A 23,963-nucleotide genomic window follows, 5' to 3' on the forward strand; every position below is an offset into this window, starting at 1 on the left:
TTCCGACTAGGGGGCAACAGTCCGGTCGCGGCCGTCGTTGATCGGCAATCATCCACCCCCAGCTACACTCGACGTGTGCGTCGTGCAGACCACACAGACCCCAGGCCTCTTCCCCCGCCCTGGAACTGCGACTCACCGTCCGTCGAAAGTCGCGCGATGCAGTGCCCCGGCCCAGCGACTCCTCTCCTTGCGCACTCGGAGGAACCAGTTCGGCTGTCCCGCCGCTCTTAGAAGAAAAGCCTCGACTGTCGGGAGAGTCCCGCGTCCCTCAGGGTCGGAGCCAACGCCCGCCTGCTCCCGCTCTCCGCCCGCGCCGCTGTTCGGGGGCTGTGATTGCGCAGTCGGAGGCCCTCGATTCTTCGGCCTCGATGCCATACCAAGAGCCGTATTAGCCTGTGACGCTTCAGAAAGCACGCTCCCGGTCCGGCTGCATTCGCGCACCAGTGGAAAGGGCCAAGACGTCTCGTTCTCTTTCGGAAATCGAGTAGCTTCAGCTGGTCGCACGTCGCGTGCCTCTCCGCCTTGGTTGCGACGTCTTGGACAGTATAGGTCTTGCCGTTGATGAGTTTTTCCACCACGCCCCTCCCCCCCCGGAGCCACCTTAGCCTGATATTCCGCGATGTCGGCAGGACTCGGACCGTCACTAGGGTGCCCTTCCACAACGTTGTCTTCGACAAGCCGCACTGCTCACGTTGCCGCTGCTTCTGCCTCGAACACGTCTGCTCTTGCCCGCCATAATCTGGCAAGCCGCGCGACAGACAGCGGATCAACCCTGGGCTCATCCAAGTGCCTCTGCGCAGGAAGAACGGCTTCCCGTCCGTGCTCCTAAGAAGGCAGAGAGAAGGCCGTGGCAGTATGCGCGGTGTAGTTGCGGGCCAAGGCGACGGCCAGCAGGTGCCTCTTCCAGTGTTTCCCATCCTCGCCAACCAGCGCACCCAAGGCTTTCGTCATAGCACCCATGAAACTCTCAACAACAGAGTTGCCCTGAGGACGGTAGGGTGCGCTGAAAATCGTTCGCGCACCTTTGCTCCAGCACAGTCGCTCCACACTTTCAGCGATAAACTGCGGACCATTGTCCGGTAAAAGCACGAGTGGCACACCGTGCTGAGGTATCCACTTTCCCTTTAGAATACGATTTCTAAGGCCTCGGCTCGCCGAAGAGCCGTTGAATGGATCCACCAGCTAAAGTGGTCGACGATCACTAGGATATAAGGCAGAGCCTGTTCTCGTTACTGGTAAGTGGCCAAACAAAGCCATAGCGATCACCTCGGCTGGCCACCCTCTTCAGAGCGTCCGGTGAAGGCAAAGTCGAGCCCCGTCCTTCGCTGCCAGCGCTGCTGGAAGTGCGCAGCACCTCCGCCACGTCGCGGGCCAAACGTGGCGGGCGCGTATGGTTTCTGGGTCTACCGTCTTCCCGATTCAACATCCGCGTCGGCACCGAGCGTCCCAGAACCACTGCACGGTGCAGAGCTCTTGCCGCTACGGACAGTACTCGCAGCTGTCTATCACATCGCAAGTGTAGCCGCTCACCACCCGACTGTTAGTCCAGCAAACTTTCGAGGGCGTATCAGTCCCTACCTTGCGGCTCAAGCCAACGGCTTCGAGCGCCGACCGGAGTGGCAGAACCGTCCGCTAAGTGAAGTAAAGCCCCCGTGGCACTGGCCATAAAGCAGGAGTATCAGGCCTCTCCTCCCCGACCGCGGAGAAATCTGAAAAGGTGTACGAACGTGTGGATATATTGCTCGTATTGACCCCGTATCGGGTCTCCGCATGCGTGGCACCGCACTCGCCACGTCTCCGGCAACAGAGTTCACCCCTCAGAGGAAATATGTTTTTTAGGAATGAAGGTTTGCTCAACCTGTGTACAGAGTGTCGGCTAACAGGAACCGTTACATCCTTAGACTATGCACCTACGTCCGGTCCAGGCCGTCGTAGTGCCTCCCGGATTCGGGTAGGACCTCTGAATATAGGAAACGCTCTATCACTTGGTGGCTACCAAGCCGCCGAACTTTCTTCGGTGCCGGAGAGTGTGCCACTCACAGAGTCATGATAGGAAGACTCTATAGCGCTTCCCGGGGTGCTGACTCGTGCCACATCGCGACCCCGTACGTTCTGTTCTTTCTTTTGAGCGACTCCCATCCATCCACCCATGCCTGTTACTCCGATGCTGAAGGTCTGGGAGGTGTACCACTTCCTAGAGTCGGCGTAGAACTGTACCACGTGATAACGCCCGAGGCGAGATTCGAAGGTTCACCGTGGACTGAACGGGAGGGAAACCCCGCTGCTCCTGTATATGGCTTTTTTGTGACAAGAGTGCAGCGAAGCTAGTGCACCTTTTCCCACGATGAACGCATCCTCTGCGGCCTTCGTGACTGTCTCCAAACCTCCCCTAGTTCAGTCTCCGGACCCTTCGCATATCCGGAGCCATTACCAGCAAGCTCCATTTTGAAAGACTTCTTCGACTGCCGACCAAACCCTCCATCTTGACGCTAGGCTATTAGCCTGCCCCCCTATATCTCCCGCTGTAAACGCCAACTCAGAGAATAACCAAACAGCCTATGTCACACATGTCAAGAGGGCTTGCTAGGCCTTGCCTCGGCAAGACCTGACGGCCTGGACTACGACGGTCCGCCTTCTCTCCTCGGGGTGCAGCACCCACCCGCTATCACATATCCCCATTCGCTTCGCGTGTGCCCTGGCAGACCTGTGCATCCACACGAAGGTGAGAGCGTGCGTATCATGTTAGCCATTTACGAGGGGAAGAACCGGGCAGAAAAAACAACACTATTCACTGAGGCTATCCCACTGGAGCAGAAGGGTTGACCTGCCGCACGTGCATTCAATCAACTGACGACGACAGAGGTTCTGCGTCCAATCTGCCGGGCCCACGCCCATCGCTACCCTAATCGGCGACCGCAGTTCTCCGCCTACACTGGAACAAGCTGGCCATTCAGAAGGTTACTTCCGAGACAGAATGAGCGTCAGTCTCAGTACAAAGCAGTCTTTCAAAAGATCTCTCCCACCGGCGGCTTCAGGGAAGAAGCGTCTACGCGCCTGAAACCGGAGCGCTCCGACTCTTGCGTGACACATCTGCGTCTGAAGAATTTGCCGATACTTCAAAGTAGGACTTTCAATACCGCCATATTATTTTCGTAGGCGGCACTCAGCTTACGAGCTTCAGCCGCCGTGGCGCCATGCTTCTTCTCTCACGAGAGCTTCCCTCTCCGACCGTTGCTCTCTCTCGCGCATCCTCTCTTCAGCTTGTCTTCGCTGGGCTTGGAAAAAGCGGAGCTGCCGCGACTCAGTTAAAGACTTCAACTGGGCAGTCAGGAGCTTTTTGTACTCCGCAGTCTTCTTCTCCATCGCAGCAGTCAATTTCGCCTCCGTTTCTCTCGCCAGTCCCCAGTGTTCTTCCAAAGCTTTCCGACGAGCCTGCGTACAGGTTCGACTCACAGCCAATAAACGGAGTTCGATCCTAGAATACGCAGGCTGATGACGTCCAACCAATCTCACTGCAGTACGGATGGTTTCTGGACGTACGAAGCTGCGACCCTCAGAAATCATTATCGCTACTTCTCTCACATCAAAGAACTGCACAACAACTGACCATGTAAGCGTTTCCATCCATGCAGACACCGACGTCTGTGTGCACCTATATGTCAAATCAGAATATACCTAGAAGTGCACAGACCTTTTGCCTGCTGTTCGGACCTCCAGCTTGCACAGGTTTTGACGTCGTGCAAAGAGACAAAGAAAGAGAGGGAGACACGTAAAACAGACGAAGTTCTACCAGTAACCTCGTGGAATATCGCCTCTACACGGAACACACCCCCGTGTGAAAACCGAGGCAGGACGCATGCTCCTCCTACAGGAAATTCGCGGCGAAGCGTGTCAGGCCAAGCTGTCCGCCACGCACGACACCGGCTGCGAGACAGTGAAACTGGCCGACAGACTTTACGTTGGCAACGAGTACTTCCTTAGGTCTTAGCAGACAGTAGAAAAGCCTCAGGCACTCGTGCACGGACAAAAGCAGAAAAGCACTTCCTTGATCGCCCACAAGCCGTGTAACAGTGCAGCCGGGTATCATGAGGCAAGTGACTTCTTGAAGAAAGAGAGAGACGCTTACCATGAGCATGCTAACTTCGGCACTAAGAAGTTTCTGTTCCTCTAGCATAACGCGAGCGGCCGACTCGCATCCTGTCTTTCGAAAAACTTCAGTGATATCGCAGCCATCTTCGTCCCAAGTTTCTTCACTTGGCTGCAGTTTGGTGCGCGCTGAGCTAGCCGGTTCTCTCTCTGAGTTTTCCTGTTCTTCTTTTCTTTCCTCCTTTCCGTACTGTACTAGTTCACTTTTTTTTTCACGGGAGGCACGCCTCTTCCGGTTTTCATCCGCCTTATCTCCTTCAATACTAGACCACCACGAGTTGCCCGCAGCAAGGCTCCAAGTCGCAAGCCGGCCTTGGAGAAGATCGAAACAGTTTTCCAAATGTCGCATGGCAGACGCCATCTTCTGATTGAGTACGTCGACCAGGGGAGGCACTCGGTAAATCTTTCCCCCTATCACGGTGTAGACTCTGAGCGTAGTCGTCAAGACAGCTCCATGCATTCCCGGCTCTCTTCTCATCAGAGTAATATGGAACAGCGCGTTATTGTTGTAATACGTGCACCTTGCAGCAAAATCACCCAGTCCCTCTGCGTTACTTGCCGCGCCCCCACTCTGCGGTTCACCTGCAGAATCACTTTCATTACCTGCCGTTAACTCGGTAGCCTCCCGTTGTGCTTTACCTTGTCCATCCCGGGGGTCATCGGATCTATTCCCGCTCTCCTCTTGCGCAGAAGATGGCTCTCCTGGGGGACAGGCCTCCTTCCCGGCTGCCGAAGCCTGAGCACGAAGGACGGCCAAGTTCGAATAGGTCACGGAGAACAGAAGTCCTTGTTCCTGGGCCAGAGTCCTGTGATCCTCCCCTCTCCGTAAACGCTCATTCAGACTGTAACTTCCCACCTCCACGTAGAAGGGTGACAGATAGAAGTATTCCAGCGCTGCCGCATCACTGTCTAAACAGTGCCCGCACAGCCACCGCCAGTCAACAAACTCGAGCGCGCACTCGCGCTGTAAAGCTCCTGGGGTGTAGGCAGGGAAGGGGGGCACGGCAGAAGCAGCCTGGGGAAGAGATGACCCAGGCTGGGCAACGGCTGAGAGTTGCATGACGGTTGCCCAACGGAAGAGACAACAGGACGGGAACGTCTACAGGCAACCGCAAAAGCTCTTGACGGCTGAAGGAATGTTACTTCCAGCAGTGTCTTCTGGTGTCCTTTTCCGAGGGCCGCAACGAGTGCTTCTGTCCAAGACGAAGGAGCGTCCCAAAGACGAGGCGTGCGAGTGCTCTGCTGACGCAGGCCGCGAGCGGTGTTCATATGAGCCACGGTCCCCGTCACCTAACGACACGGCTGCATCCCTCTAGTGACAACCCAGAGTTTTGGGGACGATCAGCGTCGCCCAAAACAACATCGGAGTTCGAAGTATGGCAAAGCATCAATACTTCTTGGCGCACGAAACACGCGTGAAAACAGGGTCTGTCGTCTCGGGGAAGCGCCTTTCACGCAAGAAGGCCCGCTGCGTGAAAACGTGAGATGTCCGGTCACGAGTTGGATACAAACATTGTTGCGTGAGCACTGCATGCGAGGCATTTTCCCGGCACGGCCCCCGAACGGCCGATGCATACTCAGAGCTCTCTCCGCCGGGCGGGACCACGGCGTTAGTGGAGAAGTGCCTTCAAGAGACAGCACAGGAATTCGTCCGAAGAGACTTGACAGCGTCACACGCTAGGGACAGAAGTCTCCTGTCCCGCATGTGCTGCTGGGTACGCATGTACGACAGCCTGCGCTGCATGTACCGGGGCGCCACCCGGCACCGCGGACACTTTCAAAGGCTCAGGCGAAACTCGATAAAGGGAAGAAGCTGCCGACCAGAGGAGTGATCTGTTTTTTCAAGTGTTTCTTCTTGAGTGACCCAGGGGATTGCATCGTGTCTTGGCGGGTAGCGTTCTCGCCACTTCATCACGCTGCCAGTAGATGCAGCAGCATCTACATGTCAACTGTTGTTCGCTCTTCGAGTGTTTTTCTGGCTACGCGGTTTCTCGTCTTCACTTTTCCGGTCAGAGCCCCTCCTTTTGTGATGCTTGGGTTCTTCCGCCTTGCCTTCCCTAAAAACGCCTTCGGCACTCCTGTCTGTCCGAAGGGCGGGATACTGCCTGATAGGGTGTTGGGCGTGTCTCTAGCTGCGTCGCTCCCTTCTGCAGCTCGTGCTCGTACGTCCAGGCTCTCGACTGCTGCCGGCGCTGTTTCCACGGCGGCATGCTTCTGTGTCTGCATGGGGGACGCTGGCGAACAGAAGCACCTGATTTGCCCCAACAGGCCCGATTCACTTCCGTCAGTGAAGCGACGCACGAGAGACGTGTGGTTGCTGCGCTTGCAGCCTTTCTTATGTCTCTGTCCCTTTTCACCTGCTGATTGCGTGCACGCCCCTGCACCGCAGGGTCATGGCTTGTTGGAGTAAGCAGAAGTCAGAGGGGACAAAGCAACTGCGGAGCGTACGGCGGCCAGGCTGTTGACCTGCAGATTGCGGCTTTCCGCGTCTCTAGTTACGCTCGTCTTTCCGGTGTACATAACCCTCTACGGTAGGCTAGGTGACACGGCCAAGAGTTTTCTCACTTCCTTTGTCGAGCCTCTGCGTGCGTTCCAGTATGGGGGCATCACCTCGGGACTTGTTCTGTCTTCTCGTCATCCCCCTGCTCCGTAAAGGGGACTTTCAGTCCGTGTGAAGGCGCCAGCTACGCAACGAAGAGGGACGAGGTGACGGAGCTTTTCTCCTCTCCGATTTTAGTCTGCAAATGGCGGGCCTTCCCGCCGCCGCTGCTTCTGCGGCAGCCCAGGCCGTGGAAGCAGCTGGCGCTACTTTAGCCTCTGGATCTTCTTCCTCTTCTCTTCTCGTTTTTCTGGTTCCGATTTTTTTCCCTCCATCGTTCCTTCTCCTGCTCTTTCTTGCCTTTGTTGTCTTGTTCGCCGTGTCAGTACTGCTGCGTTATCTCACCATACTGCATGCACGGCGCCAGCAACAAATTCTACGTGCCACTGCGGCAGCTTTGCCTAGCTTGCCCGGCAGCTTTCTGGGCGCAGAATCTGTCTGTCTTCCGGGGAAACGGCCTTTCGTCGTCGAGGGTTTGTCGTTGCTGGCTGCGCTTACAAAAGACGTAAGTCGGTTGGCTGTAGCGGTGAAACTCTAGATTTGTGAGGAAGAGAATAAGACACGGAAAAGAAGGGGCAAAACAGATGGGAGACATCAAACCTCAAAAGATATGTGAGAGTAAGTTTTATAGAACTATGCTGTACGACTGGACCTGGAGCTCATCTTGGAGCATTGTAAGCTGCACTGACCTGACTGCTGTCTGCAGCCCGTCACAGCCGCAGCTGCTGGAGGAACTGAAGCTACACCAGTAGGCAGTAGGGTATTCACCGCTTTTTGACACCACAGTGTCACACACGAAAGTACTGTATGTCCTCTCTGTGGCTGTCGGGCGAATGATTTCCCCTTGGCGGTCTGTGGTCTTTTCAGGCGGCCTGGAACGTTCTCCAAAAGATGGTCCTGCTGGTCTACGCAGTTCTTTTTTTTTGTTTCTCCTGGGAAGAGAGAGGACTTCCAGCATCTCTTGCGCGCCAGCGCATTACGCCTTCTGAAGCCGACTTTATTGAACGCAGGACAGTGATCTTTATTCGCCACGGGCAAGTCTCTTTATGCCTAGGCACGGGCATTACATGTTTCCTTGATATACTCGCGCGATGAGTCCACGGCGAAAAGCCTGTATGGACACAGTCCATAGGCATTGAAGCTTCAGTCACGTTCAGCTGTGTTCGGGTGTTAGGCGTAGTGTGCCGTACAGTCTTAGATAACATTCAAAGGTTCACTCCTTATTCCGCTACCTGGACTCAATGCATTGTTCCAGATATCAAGGATTCCATTCCTCTACTACGACACAGCGTCATGCTGATGTCTCGGTAGGGGTCGCAAAAGATCGACCAGAGACGAAGCCGGTTCGTACGTCTCTCTCTAGCGCAGCTACGCGCCCGGGCTCATGCGAAGAACACGAAGCTCCTATTTTGCTTGCGGTGTTTCTGTAGCCTGTCACCCTGGAAGACTTATTGTGCCCGTCTTGGCTGTGACCGAGTGCCATGTTTGCTCACCCCTTCGGTAGTTGCCCTACGTCGTGTAAGTAAAATTGATGACTTCGTCTTCATGTACTTTATCAGAATCGTTTCTTCTACCTTACTTTTGAGGGGACTTCGGCGTGGAAGGAAAAGGATCACCTTTCGGACAACTTTCCCGCGCAGCCGTCATTTGTTCGTCGCACTCTTTTCTGATACTTCTGTATATCGCCTCGGCAGAGGGACTTCCTCTGCATCGGGATATTAGGTTGGAGCACTGCTTTCCGGAGTCTTGCTTCTACGTGCCTCAGGACATCAGCTGTTCTCTGCTAGTTTTCAGGGGACTTGGTTCCTTTCTACGCAGGACACGTTTGAGCCGGCTTGTTTTGTCTTATGCTTTTTTTCAGAGAGTCTGTTTGGAATGCGACGTTTAACCGGCCGATGCTTTCTCTGTCTTTCCCTCTACGATTTTTTCTCTTCTGGTTCTGGGAACTGTTCCTAACACCCGAACGGGATTCTATTCTTTTCGACTCTCCGCTCAGTACCTTGGGGATTGCCCAGGCGGCTGAACTCCGCAGTGCTCTTCGCTCGTCGTCGTCCACCTCTCATTCTCAGACACGCCGTGTCCCGACGTGGACTCTGGCTCTTATCGAGCTCACATCTGTATGCGCCCATGCTGCTGTCAGTAGCAGGGGAGATGAAGGAGGAACAACGGGCGGAAATTTGAAACAACACTGCGAGGGTCCTGACCTAACGTTCAAGGGTGTTGATGGAGAATCTGTAGGAAACGATGTCTCGGGAACGCAGGCAAGAACTGAAGTGGAGAAGACAAGCGGGAAATCTTTCACTTCAGATGCTCCGAACGCAGTGGTGTTGGATAGCCCGGAGTTTTCTCCAAGAAGGGGTAGACACGACGAACAAACAAGCAGTAGGCATGCCGACAGGAGAACAGAGAACTCCGCGCAAGCTGGCCCTTCACGAACTGCAGACGCCTCTTCTTCACAGGCTTCTAAGGCAGTAGAGGACAGAGACGCTGTGTCATTTCGACAAAAGAGCGACGACGGCATTACGAGAAGGGACAAAACTGTGGTAGGGAAGAACAGAACGGGGGTGAATTCAGCTCTTTCCGCGTTGGAGTCGAAGGGATTAGAAGCGGCACCTGCGGCCGGAGAAGGCATTGTTCTAGTCAGCTCCAATCTGAGGTAAGCAAAATAGGAAACTCTGCCTCCGTTTGTCGGTGGATGGGATTCACGTGGAGCAGAGATCCTTAGTAAGCAATTGATCTGTAGTTTTTCTTTAACACCTGGTTGACTTTCTTGTTGCCTTCGCGATGACTCTGAACGCACACTCAGAAGCAGTTCTCTGCAGCGTGGCCTTTTGTGATGTCGCGTTTGAAGCATAAAGAGTTTCTCACGAGAAGGGATACTGTACACTAGGTTTTTGAATGCCAGTGACCTACTGAGGACTCGTGACCCGGGTGCATAGTGTTTTCGAGAGACCGTCGGGATATCGCTGGATTGCAGGAGCTAGAATAGGCAAGCTTGGTTCTGCGATGATGAGGGTCAAACAAGCGCATTTTCACGAATGCCGAGAGAGGCGTTTCCTTGTGGTATGTCTTCGCTGACCGTGCCCTGGCCCCGGCCGGTTCCCCTGAAAGCATTCTCTACCACCGGTGGAACAACTGTCCGGTGTTTGCTTTTTCAGGAGATCTATCTCCACTCTGTTAATTGCTTTGGGTCCTTCGGTACAGTCTCAGAGGGTACAAATACTTTCTTCACTCCAGGTGAGGTCCCAGTCTCTTTTAAGAGGTTGAGGTGTGAACTGTGTACAGCTGAGTGAAGTACCTCTGGGATCGGGGACGCTGTGCTATAGTCAGTGGCGGAGACAGAAGTCATTCCCTTTCAAAGCAATCTGTATTCCCTATGCCAGAGCGCTTACGTATCAAGTATTTCTTTTTGTGAGGAGACCCAAGGACCTCAGTGTTTGCTTCGTCAGGGACTGGTAGCTGTTGTTTGGTAGTGAAGAATCTGACCATGCTTCATCTGCTACAATTGTAGTTGCTACCTTCGACTTCTCTTCTTCTCCGCTCGCGTGCCCTTCCCGTGTCCGAAGCCCGTGCAGTGGGAGGTCTAGGGGAGTGCTGACATACCTGCAGCAACCGCAGGGCTGCCAACGAATGATTTGTTGCATTCTCCCAACGAATTTATTCTTCTCGCCAGGGAGGCGTATTGCTGGGGCGGTGCCCACCCGACCTGATCTTTCCTGCCCAAGACAAAGGCCCCTTAAACTTTCCTGATATTGCTTGCATGTGTCGCCTCCGTCGTATTTCTGTTTTGCACTTCCTACGGTTCAATCAACGGACTGGTGTTTTTGGTCTTAGTCTGTAAGGACTGCTGTTGCCGTGTGTTGCTGAGTGGGCGGACACTTGACCGGGATGACCTGGCTGGGATTCGTGTGTCCGTGTACTTTTCCAGGAATCGACACGCTTTCCCGATGCTCTTTCACTCTCCTCCTCCTCTTCATTCTCACGGAAGCCCACTCCACCTCCTCTGTCCCAGCTCGAGGAGACAGTACTAGGAGCTTCCCTCGAGCAACTTTACGCCAGTCACTTAGACCAGACTCACAATTCTGGAAACAAACGTCTTCACACGACATTGGCCGGGAGGCTCTTGGCCTTTGCTTCCTGGCTCTTCAACAATGAAGGCGACGGCCCTGGCCCTGTCCGGGCCTTCATCGTCGTGGGACACTCTAGGTGGCTTCGATACTTCTTTCGGATGTACTATCCGGTGAGTCAGCTTCGCCACATTCTGATGAAAGCCAAACAGCTCCGAAGCCACGCAGTGCTGCTGGCCGTGTATGATGGAGGCGTGGTGGATAGAGAAAAGCAAACAGTAGCTGATGTAGAGCGGTAAAAGAAAACAATATCTGGCTGGGAGACTGATTGTACGCTTAAGAGGGATTTTTTCAGGAATGGGATATAGATGTCTCAGCTCATTCTTTACAGCTGCGAGTTGAGTTGTTTCTAGAGTGCTCTTTCGCCCAAAAGTTTTGTTTGATGAAGGCAGACAAGGAGGTTTACATATGTACCTGCAATGGGAGAAACACGCGTACACTCGCGACATCGTGTCTATGGATTTCTTCCTTGTCGTGTGGCTCTTCTCTTCGGCTTGGGAGCGCATATGTGTCATGGTGCTTCACCTGAGTTCGCCGTGTCGGTCAGGAGAGTAAGTCTTCCTCTTTCTCTGTCGCTTTTTTCCCTGCAGGCGGATCAGTACTTCCACGCAAAGGACAAGAAGCTGACCAACTGCGGAGTCCTACGGTTTGACGTGCTGAAGCTTCGTCAGAAGGGCTCTGGCCGTGTTGATTACTACATTGACCCCCAATCCTGTCAGCTGCTCCGCGGTAACTTCACTGCGTAACTGCACTATCAGCGGAGCCGCCCGTGCCATCTGCTCTGTTTTCAGGTGGCGCGTACAAGAGTGACCGCGTGTACTGCGGTCACACGTGCGAACGCGTCTGCTTCCATGTGTCCTCACTGGGAGACTTTGGGGTCTCAGAATTGTTTCGTCTTGCCGGCTTCGCTGGGGGCGTTCTCTTCATAAGCTGAGTGCCGCACGTCAGCGAAACGGTATCCTTTCCATCTGAGTCGGCCTTAGTCTGCCCCGTTACTTGGTACCCGTGCGTATGAAGCTCGCGATGAGCGAACTTGTGAAAGTGTAGCGCGACTCCGTCACCATCGTGTGTCTCAGCTTACTCAAAATTCGAGCCTGCTCAGTACGGGGCATGCTCGATGGTCTTGAGTCGGACGGGCTGTGGGCTGTGCGCAGCTCTTGCCTAGTGCAGGCAAGGCGATTACTCTCCAGTCCGGGTGGTCCGGCGGCGATCTGGGGAATTCGTCGTTGGCTTCTTTTGTGTTTACTTTGGCTGTCAACAATATTTCCAGTCCTCTTGCTGTTCAACTCCGAAGAGCTCGCATGTCGGGCAGCTTGCTTCTGAGCGGACTGACGGCTTGTTGGGGCACGTTACCTCGCTAGGTGGATTTGTGCCGTCTCTTCGCGCTTGCCCTAGGTGTTTCTGTCCCAGAACTTCTTCGCGTACTAGCAGGGACGTCTTGCCTGAGAGCTCGGCGTCTTTCGCTCCGTACGCTCTGTCTCCGGGTTTCTCCGCTCGAGTGTGTGGCGATCGTCAGCCGCTGTGTAGCGGTGCTTCCACACTAGCTTTGCTCACGGCTCTCAGCTGCTTCCGGGATTGTACCGGACGGGACCGAGGCACCCCGACGCCGATCGCGAAGACGTCTTGCGCTCCAGTCAGAGTGATGCGTCGTAAGCAGCAACCTGCTGATCGAGCGCCAGGTGGTGTTACAGTTTTCAGCGCGGTCTCGTTTCGTACGTGCGGCTGATTCCAATACTCACTCGGCTCGCCGTGGGATCTTTCGCTTGTTATCTTTGTAGACTTTGTCCGCTACGTGACGTCCGGAGTCAGAACACGGGGATTGTAGAGCCACTAGTGCTTTGACAACAACTGCGTGGAGCCAAGCTTCAGAGAGGTCAGCACAGTCCTCTGATTCTTGAGCCCCAGCTTCTGTCAGTTGAAAACAACCTGTAAACATTCATAGCTGGAGCAATCAGGAGTGTTGCTTCTCTCCGAATCTCGGGAACGACAGAAGCTGTTAGAGTGATGGAGACTCCGACTCCTCAGCGTGGGCGGAGTGTCGTCGGCAGCATGTGAGTCACAATAACGGAAGTGCTAACGCTTCGTGCATACCGATTGCTGGGAGCAGGTGTTCGCAGACTGAGCGCCTTCCAGTGTTTTTTACTTAACAGGGCGGAAGTGTTCTTTTTTCAGAGTCTTCTGTGGAGGGCAGCTCGCCCGTGGGGCTCGAGCTCGGCTACACGGGGACGCAGCAGAGCCAGGCTCCGTTTGGCGGCTTTTACTCATCTTCTGTCGACTAGTCCAGGAACTGTGTCGAGTCCGTGGCCTTCGTTGTTTTTCTCCGCGTGGTCGGAACCCGAGTGCCTACAAGCCCCTGAATTGGAAGCAGTCTTGGTATTGTGGTTTCACAGTAGGGCAGGCGGACAAAAGTGTCGCCGGCTGAGACTGATGTCAACTCTCGAGAACCGCTACGCAGCGTCTACCACGCGGTGCTCTAAGGAATACAAACCGGGGCGCTTCCGTGTCCGGTGCGGAGCTCGCGGGGCACTATTGCTTCGAATGAACCGGTGGGATAAGTGCTCGAACACACCCTGTCAGGATTACCCTGTGACCGTAGTGAGACAAGGATGACAAGTCCGGTGAATCCGACAGCGGACGCCGCTGGAACAGAAGTACGAGGACAGAGCTCGACTGGGAAGGCATCGCTGGAGAGTCGGCAGTAGTACTGACAAGGACACCACTTCCGCCAATCGGCGTTCACGTTCAGATCTGGCATTGTCCGGCCAACCAGGTTATCTATTCAGGCCGGCACGCGCGCGAAGGCGAACGGTTTCAGAACAACATGTCAACGTAGATACGCCTCAGCATACGCATAGATGCTATTTGCTTGTGTCCCGCCCTTGGGTATTTCTCTCTTCACCAAGAGCAGGTTTGTCCGCCTCGGGACAGAGTCCTTTCCAGGTCAAACCCTACACAGACAGTCACCATGAGAATCGCACGGTCTCCACGAAGGCCAACCAGGAAGAACAGCATGCTGGCTGGAAAAATTCTCGCCGGGCACCAAGGACCCGCTAAGAAAAGGTACTGAAGAATTATGACTCCTGCGCTCGGTCTATGGGTCATTCATTGTAGGCGACTTGTCGCGGCCCTCAGTCCTCCCCGCGCGAGAGGTCCTCCAGTAACCCCCCGGTGTGCGCTCCCTATCCGCGGCTTGCGCTTTTACCTGTTTCTTGCCCCGATTCTATTGTTCTTCGGATGGCTTTCCTTCTGCATGCCTGTCTTTTACAAGACGGCTCGTTCAACCCACACAAGCGTTCGGAAGTCAGCGAATTCTCTGCCTAACAGTAAGGAACAGCATAGGCTTCGGGAATCGGGAACTTCCGAGATCGTGAATGCGTCCCCACTGCTCTCCGGAAGGCACTGGCGGAGTTCCGCGGAGGCTGGCTCAGGAGCGAGAGATGGCAATTTCCGTAGCAGCTGTATGGGTTCAAGTCACCGGCACTGCGATACACTGGGTCCGGACCACGCTGAACCGTGGATGAGTGCCGCTACATGCGGTACTGGTTTGCTTGCAGGCTTGAATCTACCCGCCAGATCGACGAAGGTACAAGAACTTGCAGTCCTCGTACCCGGTGAGCTGAGGTCGCAAGTATCACAGGGCTCAGAAGGGCCTTTTCTCATTTTCCGACATGCGAGGCCGCATGCATGCATGCCGGAGCCCTGGGACGGGCGACAAGACTTATAAGCGCCTGGCGAAAGGCGCGGTCACTCTTCCTGCCTTTCATTGAGTCGATGTGACACGTTAGCATGACAAGCTGGACTTCTAGGCGTAGCCTTGTTCCACACGCGCAAACCCCCGGAAGCTCGAAGGGCATGCAGCCCCGAAGGCCGTATAGTTCTCAGCCCCGGAACGTTGTCGCTTGCCGACTATGACCGCTTTTTTTTTTTTCACTGTTGCCTCCAAGTCCGGTCATACGGCTATCTGTCTTTCCTGGTTGCGCAGTAATCGCACTTGTGAAGCGGGTGCAGGCGCTTCTCCGGAACACTGCAGCACACTAAGAAGTACAGCGTTCCAGCTAAAACGAGAAATTGTAGAACTTCATGCAAAAGTTCAATAGTTCCGAGGCAAATTCCCCTGCAGTGGACACGGCCGCCTTCCGGTGGCTCACTCGGCGGTATTCCCCTCCTGCTTCTTTCTCAGTTTCATTCATCACGCTGCTGGACACCTGGGCCGGTCCGTTACCGCCTCACACCCAGTGCGCAACCCTGCTCTCGTGATTGTAAGGCTAGCAGCTCGGCTCTATCACACCGGGGCGAACAGCGCTGATGGTGCCTTGTTTGCCGGAGGCTGGCCCAGGATCAGATATTTCCTTCCGCAAGTCCATACGCTTCGTTTGCCAAGCGCAGATGCGACTGTTCCGTAACTAACTATCGTCTTTTGGGGCCGGTGTCCGACCCAGTACGCCAGCCGAGTTCGGGGGATTACTGTGTAGCCGGATCAGTTTGCTGACCCCACGTCCACTATCCGCAGCAAAGATCTCGCTACGGGCCCATCTCCGGACCGGTTCCTGCTCATGTCCTTACAGGTTGTGCGTGTACAAGCAGGTTGGAGCGTTCAACACAGCGCCTACACCACAACCAAGTAAGGATACGTCCGAGTGTAGGTTTTTCCCTCACCTTCGTTCTCCGAGTTCTTCGCTTCTCCTCTACTAGGGCAGCAGAAGGCCAATGGAGACCACGTCGAGGGACATCCCCTCTTGGCAGGGCTCTCACGGTTTCTTCAACGGCAGGGGAGACACAGCATATTCTTTTGAAAGTCCCAAGAAGGCTACGGGTGTTGTCCACTTTTTTGAGAACTAACGATACAGTCCGGGCTTCGCACTTCTCCAGCCCAAGATCCCGAAGCCCACTCTCAGGTTCGGTACGACGTAGCTAAGTCGACACTCAACCTTCTGTTCTCGGTACTGGCCCCCCAGAGAATTCGTTCCGTTGTGGTTTCCAGTGGCGGCCGTTTTTTCTGCGACGAAATCGAAACTGTCAATGTCGCATGGCAGCTCCTCCAAGTGTCAAGAATTCTTGGTGCTTACTTTGGCTGAAGTCGGAGAGCGAGGAAGCGTCTCCTTTCAGTCTGAACTTCTGCAGGAGAAGACAGTAGTCCCATCAGCAGGTTTTTTTGTTAGCCTTGCTATCCCCAGTTGCGGCTGTTATCTTGTTGACAAATACATCCCTGCTTCTCAATCTGGGTAATCTCCGGAAAAGGCGTCATCGACGAAGAATGCCCTCTCCGTTTTCAGTCTGAGTACCTGTTGCTCCAGCTGGCGTAACAGGGGGAAACTGTAGACTCCTCTGGGCGCGATGGAGCGGCTGCTTTGGAGAGTTCTGCGCCTGCATCTGGAACTCCGCTGCGCGTGCCTTTCGTGGGACGAGGCCCCACGCCAGTTGCAACCCCCGTGGGTGCATAGCGTGGAGCACAGGCAACAGATTTGGAGCTTGGGGCGTGAATGACTATCGTACCAGAGCCCGTCGCTGTCGAGAAACAGCCGCCGACTGGTCATGAGTGAACAGGGGCAAGTTTCGTCTCTTCGGGGTCTGGTGCGTCTCCCCGCTGCACCACAGTCCGTAGTCTCTGCTGGTGCTTTTGTCGATGCAAGGAGTAGGCGGCGGGTAAAATGAAGAGGCCAAAGAGTTTTTGCGGCACCGCCTACGGCCCGCCGCGGGGGCTAGCAGAGGCAAAGGAGCGCCGCAAACTTTCACGTCCATCCTACACTTCGGGGGACTCGCAACGTCTTGAAGCTGGAGGTTCGTTCAATAGCGGTAGAAGCCATCACGGATCTAGGCGACCAGCTCCGGAACTGAGTGAGGCTGCGTCTACGGGAATGAATCAGACAGTGGACTGCAGTGCTGACACGGCGGAAGGAGCGGGGGTACCTCATTTCGAGAGCATGGCTGTGGTTCCGCATGATTACGTGCGCGAGCTGTGCAGTGAAAGTGAAACGCTGCGCGAGGAAGCGGCGCAAAACATCCGGATTCTACTGGAAGTAAAAGCAAGGGCGAGCAAAGGTGGCGTCGGGCGCATTGTCGAAGAACTTTGCGCGTGGCTCTGGAGCCTCATTAGCAGCAGGCATCTCGCCATGAAGTGAGCCGAGCCTTTGGGTGGTCGTACAGATGCTTGCTGCGTCTTGAAGGTGTATAGGCATTTGCAAGCAAGCCTCGACTTGGTGACAGTGTACGAATCGAGCCACTTCAGCAGCGTTTGAGATTACGGACACATGCAGTTAACATCTTTCACACGACCTTCCGTTTCATTCTCTCTGGTGGGACGGAGCATCTGCGTCGTCGCCTGTCCTTGCCGTGGCGAAATTCAGAGCAGGGCTGAGCGCGGACAACTCTACAATGCACGGTGACGCTGCGCCTATCTGAGAGGGAGGCTCACCCGCCAGGGACGGCACCCCTTCCGACGGCGATTGGAGGATTTGATGCGACCAAAGCACAGAAGATACTTAGTACAGTCGCGTGACAACTAAGGAACCGTCTGGTTTCTCTTGTGGCTATTCGTCATGATCTATCTGCTGTCGTAGCAGTCCCCAGGTCTCCAAGTGGAGAGTGCAAATTTACCTCTCTCCTTGGTCGGCACCTGGGCGACAGGGCCGCAGGCTAATCACACACACTCTTGTGACACTTATGGAAAACGTGAACAATGTTGGGCAGTCTCCTGTTTGAAGGCCGTGGCGCAGTGCGAAAGCCCTCCCACTTTCGTCGAACAGCCATTGTTGCGGCCGCGTGATGGCACATTCCGTTCATTGTCCTAACTTTGCTGCGCTTCCGGATATTCTCACAGGTTAGGTGCCTTACAGCTGATGTGCGCCATGCTGGCGGGACCGTTTCTATGTTGGGAAGACGAGAAACTGCAGCTTCCTTTTTTGTACCTCGCGCGGGAGGCGTTGCAACAGTCGGCTGGCGCGCACGCCGAAGAAAGAAAGAGCAGAAGTGGAACGCAGGAAGCCGCGGTGATGTTCCACGTGAATGCCCAACGTCCGTCACACCGTCCGGAGCGGCTTATTACCGAGAGCGAGTTTATTCTAGCGTGCAAGGTGGCTGAAGCCATTAGTGCCATTGCGGTTTCTGGTAAGGTCGCCACACGACAGCGTGTCCGAGGCGCGGACCAGTTTCCTGTCTCGCAGCAGACAGTGCTGATGAAGTAGCTCAACTAGATACCTTGGGCGATACAAGGCTAGCCCTTTTTGTAGCCCAGTACTAATCATCTGCTCTCGGGTTCACCGGACCTTTGTAAAAGTTTTGACCGGGGCGTGCGGCTGCAGTGATGCAGGTGAGGCTTCGTGGGGCAATCGCATTGATGTGTTCCGCTGTGTCTTGAAGCTGGTATCTTGGACCACACTGATGGGCAAGCACGCGCCCACTGTTTCTGGAGAGGGTATGACTGGCGTGGCCGAGAAAAGATGTTTGCACTCACGTGACGTACGGTACTCTAGTGTTGCGCAGGGTGTCTATCTTCTTCGGAACGCCGTGCTTGGGTGTTGCCCCGTAGCGGTCCGAAGTAATAGGTTGCTGAATAATTCTAGATCCTAGGCGTGACCCGGCGCTGAAGTAATTCCCAGTCTTCATTGGAAATGAAGTGAGAGTTTCTGCCCTCCTGCCTCCGACCAGTGCACTTGTCTCGCAGCCGGGTGCTCGGCCGGGTGTAGCCCGTGGTGTGACGTACAGTCGAAGAAAAAAGGGAAGTCTCTTTGAGCGACAGGGTTTCGGTTTCTCGGGGCGGCTGCGGTATATGATGCCCCGGACTTGCCTGTATGGTATGCGAAAAACTCCGGGGCAACTGTGGATCGACTCCCGCTCTGGTCAACAAGCTGCGAGGCCAAAAAGACAATCTGGGTTCTCGTTCGTGCGGCTCTTGCCCCCCAGTTAGGCCCACGCAGTGCCGACCACACATTCAAGGAGGGTGTGAACCTGGGTGCCGCTCCAACGCCGTCGAAGACACATACGTGACAAACTCGTCTTCTGTGTGTGTGCTGCCGCGTCAACACGACTGATTGCTGTTGTGCCATTACTTTGTAGGCGCGTACGCCGCCTCTCCAACTGCTTTGGAGGATTTGCTGCGGGTGTCTTGCATCGAGTGGCTAGAGGGGGACCAGCCAGCATTACACCAGCTGGCGGCGGCGCGGATTGTGGCGGAGTTGGCTAGATATCGGACAGCACTCTTTCCGGAGAGACCTCGGAGACAACTTATGGCTACACATCTTTGGGTGCGTCGGTTTGTGTGCAGTGAGCCCAGAAGTTCTGCGAAGATCAGCGCAGGACAGGGGACAAGGCGGCTATCTTGACCCCACCCAAGATTTTCGATTCTAGAAACTTCGTCCCTCGACCGCACTCCCGCCCCGTAGAAAAAGGTGGTGTTGCATTCGGTGGAGCGAGCCGCGTAGGGCTCCATGTCATTCTCGGCATAACTCCGAGAACGCGGGTCATCCGAAAGGGGTCCGGGACATAAGCACTGATGCAGAGACTATGTAGGTAGTGCAGAGTGGCTTCACATCGCCTTTGAAAGGCTAGTAGTAGCCGTGGCGCATTCTTCGAGACCTAGCTTTTTTTAACTGTGCTGCCCACTTTCATGTTGCGTGCACTTGCCGTCTTCGTCCGTGCAGACCAGACCGTGCGGCCGTCGAATACAAAATCTCACGAAGAACAAAATCCATTCTTTCGAACTGCATTTACTTGTGTTTACTTAGGGAATACAGAGTAGACGCGAAGATTGAGCACCAGTGTACGGAGTAACATCGATGTCAGTTGCATTCGCCCTCCCCTTCCCTGTGTCCTCGCCGCAGTTGGTTGGGATACCTGGCTTGCTCGGGCTTTCAGAGGTCGGCTGACGCTCCGTTCTGCTCACAAGTACACTGGTTCAGGAGGTCGTTTTTCGGGTGCCGGTGATCTGATGATGCCGTCGTAGCGCCAGCACGTTCGTAGAGGCTATGTACCGCTTCCGCGGTGGACAAGAGGGAGCATGTACAAAAGCTCAGTGCGTCACTGCTTCCTGCTCTGTTGTTCCTCCGACTCCCACAGACAGCGATTCATAACCCGTACCATCGCCGAGTTAGGACGGCCGGGGTCGAGGCGTTGCGCTCTTTACTCGACAGGCACTTGACCAGTCGAAATGTGTCTCCTGAGAAGGAGGAGCTTCCTGTTGAGTGCCCCATCCCTCTAGAGGCAGATTCAGCCCGCTCAGCGTCAGTGCTCTTTCGACCGCGGAGTGGCACCGCCGAAGGTGATGCTCGGCGTTCCGCTAGTGACGAAGAGGACATGCACGCCTTTGAGGGACTTTGGAACCATTTACTAGCGGGCCTGGCTCATAGCGTCAGTCGGGCGTCGATTCCAGAAATAGCCGGGCGACGTCGTACAAACACAACCGTGCTATCAAGCGAATTCAAGGCGTGCCACTCTCCGGAGAAGTTTGACGACTCGAAGAAGATGGTGCTGTGTCAGAAGCTCGAGGTGGGGCGAGAGACAGAACAGCCAGAACGGCATGAGGATTCCCAGGAGGGAAGTGACGGGACGACCTCCGGCTCTGCTGATGGTGGCCGTCTTCTTTCTCATCGTGCATGGAATCATCGAGGGCAAAGAATCAGCGAGAGGGCCACGCAGGCACAGGCTTGTACGGCGAACCACCTGCCCGATCCGGTGCAAGAGGGTTCGTTGTTGGCTCTCGCTGAACTACTCGAGGTTGCATCGTACAGCGAGGAGATGCGAGTAAGGGAAGGGGGCAGTTATGGCGTGCAAACAGTGGCAGTAGCTCTTCTGACCAAGAGTTGCTTCCGTCAACCAACCTCATTCCCAGTCAGCAGCAGGCCGTGTTGGGGGGGCCTCGTAGCTCACGTGGTCCTGTCGGGCTCAGGCTAAACGCCAGGAGCAGCCAGCATAGCAGTATGTGACCTAGGGCCGTTCCCTTAGCACGGCGCGACGGAAAACGCAAGTCAGAATAGATGACAGCGGTTGTTTGCACTAGAAGGTGTGTCGCGGCATTGACAGTTCCCAACCGCCTGCCTGCTCGTGACGGGTATCCAGCGTACACACGGTGACCGGAAAATGTGCTCTTTGTGCACCACAACCGTCTGGTCAGAAGAAAAGCAGACGTCGGGCAGGCTTCTTTGTTACACAAGTCCTAATCCACAGTGACCGGAGGCTTTTCGCTTATGCCTGTGCGGTTTGCAGTCGTCAACCGAATGATGCGCTTTCTCGATAAATAGTCCAAGTCACACTCGATCGTCGCCACGCTAGGTTCTTGTGGGGACGCCCGTGAACCAACCCAGTGTAGGAGATGAGGAAGAAAATATGAATGAACGATAACTGAACTTCTCAATCTTCATCATCTCCATACTAGTCGTTGCACTTTCGTATCTTGTCTGTTACGCAGGAGCAGGTACGCGTTGGATCCCCGCAACTACGTCGACTACTTTCCTTTCTTTTTTCGTCTTTTTCTTGTCTGCCTCATCGTACAAGACTCGCTCTTGCGCGTATTCTGCCGAGGTTGGCTGCCGTCAGCGGTGACTGGTTCGTCGAAGAAAAGGGGCTAGAGCTAGCTATTTTTTGCATCTCGTCGTTGCTCCGTGATCACCCACGTTCCCGGTTTCTGCATTCTCGCGACAAAATGTCTTTATCTAAGCCACACCAAGACGCCGCTGGGATTATGTCCCCCCGCGCGCCTACCGGATCACAGGCGGCTCTGACTACGAGGAAAAGCGCTCTTGGGAGTTGCGCTGGACGCCCAGCTGACTCCACCGAAACCAGAGCTTCACCCTGGATCCCTGTTCAAGCCACAGGTTCTCCAATTTTGTATGAAGGCGGGCCAGCCGGGTCCTCCACGGTAAAGCTGCCAGCTCGCACAGACGCCCTCCAGTCTCCACTGGCAAGGTCTCTGAAGGCTTGTACTCAAGACAATAGCTCAGTGCAGTTCTCGGATAACTCTCCAGCTATCTTGAATTCAAAGGCGGCAAGACAAGTGTTTCGTCGATCTGGGTGTGGCGTTAGCCGGCAGGCTACGGAGGCCTGCGCGGCGTTCAAATGCTTGAGTACACTAGGCATGCAGTTCTCCGATGCCATGGAACAACAGGTTGATCAGTTCATCCCTGATATTCTGAAGGCAATCGAACTCAAGCTTGTCGTCTTCCACGGCGATCGAACCAATGAGGTTGGGGAGGGACGCGCAGATCGGGGGGGGCCTCTAGACATACCCAGAACTTCTCCAGGTCAAGTCGGTGAAAGGGGTATGGAGCAGGAAAACTTGCACAGCCACGCCAAAGTTCCAATACACGCGCAGCCCACTGGAACCTGCCAGCGTTTTCTAGAAGCTCAAGAGACCTCTACCCTCACGTCTTCAAATGGCGCCGGGTATTGGGGTGAGACAGTATTGCCCTTGTCACGAAGCGCCTGCAGCACGTCTCACGAGTGTGGATATTCTCCGGACGAGCGCGGGTGCCATCCACAGGCAAGACAAAATGCTGCGCTTTCCTCTGAGGATCAACCGGGCTGCCCCGTACCTCGGGCACTCGACCAAGGAGCCAGCCCCTCCGGCGGCGCCATCGCGGCCGGGACACGACAGTCTGGTGCAGGTAGCTTAAGACACGCTGGAGTGGTTAACGCGAGGTTGGTTAGGTGGGAGGCTTCGCCCTCGACTGCGCACGCTGGCAGAGACAGCTGCCGGTCCACTGTTGACGATGTGGCGTTGCCGCTGAAAGGTTCCAAGCCGGGCCGTCTTTCTCCGCCTCCTGACTTCACGGGGGAGACGCCTGCCGACTTGTCCAAAGTTATGGCGCCTTCTGCGCGGCTGTGCCCTGTCTGCTCTCATGTGCGGAGCAGTGTGCGGGCCGCGCAGGAGCTCGTGCGGCACGCAGCTCTACTTTGCGTGTCAAAACTCATCCGGGCGCTCGGCAGAAGGATGCAGGGACGACTCGACTTGTTGCTCCAGTCGATGTTCGCCGGCGGCATCAACAGGAGCCTCCTGAAGGCGTTGAGGCTTTTAGTCGACTGCAGTCATGTTCGCCAGGCTGTTCAAAAACACTTCGTTTCCGTTATACAGCAAGATTTGAAAACTGTAGAAGATAGCTTCCTCGGCCTGGCGGGCTCCTCTACAGACCCGGGGCTGGCCGCAGGCGGGCAGGCGCCTGGTGTGGCGGCTAGAACAACTTATGAAGATCGCTTTTTCAAGCCAGGCACAGTAGCGGCAGCGGCAGCATCCGCTACGGCAGAAGATCCACAGACAAAGTCTCATCACCTTAGGCTCGCGCGCTCCTGCTGGGGATGCAGAGTCGAATTGCATTGTCCTGCGGCAACGAACACCCAAGAGTGTGTCAGGGATGTAGGCTCAGCGAACGCACAGACGACTGAGAAAGGTCCAACCGAGATGATGATGCTGGCTCTGCAGGGTGCTTATCTCTTTGGTGTGGACGATACTGAATCTCGGCTGCTGATTGCAGAAAGTGCGTTGCAGCTGGTGTTTCATCCGCATGCACCATTAAGGGCGGCAGCTACTTTCACGCTCTGCCGTCTGCTGCTCTGCCCGCCGGCGGATACAGGAACCGAATCGGGTGTATCCGCACAGTGGCAGTTGCCCCATCATCCAGCTGAAGATCGACAGGGCGGCAGGGATTTGACAGGGCGCCAGGCCGTTGCTCTTGCGTCATCATTCAGTGGTGTTCGGGGAGCGGTGAGGCACGTTGAGTGTGAGACGTCAGGCGCTGTGGACGTGCACTCCGGGGTGGAGACTGCAGACTTTCCCCTTCGTCTGCCTCTGCGAAACAGGCGCAGAGTGATGCGTCTGGACAAGAGTACGCACAGAATGCTGACCGAACCGCCAGGAGGCGACGCAGAGGCGGCAGCAGCCGCGGCAGCAGCAGGGGATCTCCTGCGGGGGGCCGCCGCTCGTAGTGACCAAGTCCAAGCGTTGATTGGGACAGAAATGTCCAGAGCAGAGCGAACCCGCGTGTGGTGGGAGCAAGAGCAAATGCAGCAACAGCTTTTCTTGCAGCGGCAGCGAGAGGTTCTGCTTCTCCGCCAGATGTTTCCTGCCGTCTCTACTGACGTCGCAGTCGAGGTGCGCATGGCAGCAG

General features: G+C 55.3%; 4 protein-coding genes across 4 annotated transcripts in view; 2 read left to right on the forward strand and 2 right to left on the reverse strand.

Annotated features, from left to right (window-relative positions):
• Positions 1–166: 166 nt before the first annotated feature.
• CSUI_001689 (mediator complex subunit med6) lies at positions 167–5,808 on the reverse strand. Its single transcript, XM_068061894.1, has 3 exons — positions 4,127–5,808; positions 3,173–3,432; positions 167–2,704 (listed from the first exon to the last, which is right to left on the reverse strand). The coding sequence occupies exons 1-2, from the start codon at positions 5,204–5,206 to the stop codon at positions 3,178–3,180; spliced, it is 1,335 nt and encodes a 444-aa protein (XP_067926123.1). The 5' UTR covers positions 5,207–5,808; the 3' UTR covers positions 167–2,704; positions 3,173–3,177.
• A 182-nt stretch (positions 5,809–5,990) lies between these two features.
• On the forward strand, positions 5,991–13,418 carry CSUI_001690 (phosphoglycerate mutase family protein). The gene is made up of 6 exons (XM_068061895.1): positions 5,991–7,250; positions 7,613–7,779; positions 8,607–9,401; positions 9,904–9,982; positions 10,674–10,985; positions 11,463–13,418. The coding sequence occupies exons 1-6, from the start codon at positions 6,891–6,893 to the stop codon at positions 11,616–11,618; spliced, it is 1,869 nt and encodes a 622-aa protein (XP_067926124.1). The 5' UTR covers positions 5,991–6,890; the 3' UTR covers positions 11,619–13,418.
• Positions 13,419–13,558: 140 nt separating this feature from the next.
• Positions 13,559–14,465, reverse strand: CSUI_001691 (uncharacterized protein). The gene has a single exon (XM_068061896.1). The coding sequence runs from the start codon at positions 13,972–13,974 to the stop codon at positions 13,768–13,770; it is 207 nt and encodes a 68-aa protein (XP_067926125.1). The 5' UTR covers positions 13,975–14,465; the 3' UTR covers positions 13,559–13,767.
• A 39-nt stretch (positions 14,466–14,504) lies between these two features.
• CSUI_001692 (target of rapamycin) overlaps positions 14,505–23,963 on the forward strand; it is a 28,730-nt gene continuing 19,271 nt past the window's right edge. Inside the window, exons 1-5 of the mRNA XM_068061897.1 lie at positions 14,505–16,987; positions 17,690–17,976; positions 18,925–19,112; positions 19,924–20,607; positions 21,272–23,947. The gene's annotated coding sequence lies outside the window, so the exon portion shown is untranslated. The remainder of the gene's footprint in view (positions 16,988–17,689; positions 17,977–18,924; positions 19,113–19,923; positions 20,608–21,271; positions 23,948–23,963) is intronic.

This window comes from Cystoisospora suis, assembly GCF_002600585.1.
Source record: "Cystoisospora suis strain Wien I chromosome Unknown contig_674, whole genome shotgun sequence".
Classification (NCBI taxonomy): domain Eukaryota; phylum Apicomplexa; class Conoidasida; order Eucoccidiorida; family Sarcocystidae; genus Cystoisospora; species Cystoisospora suis.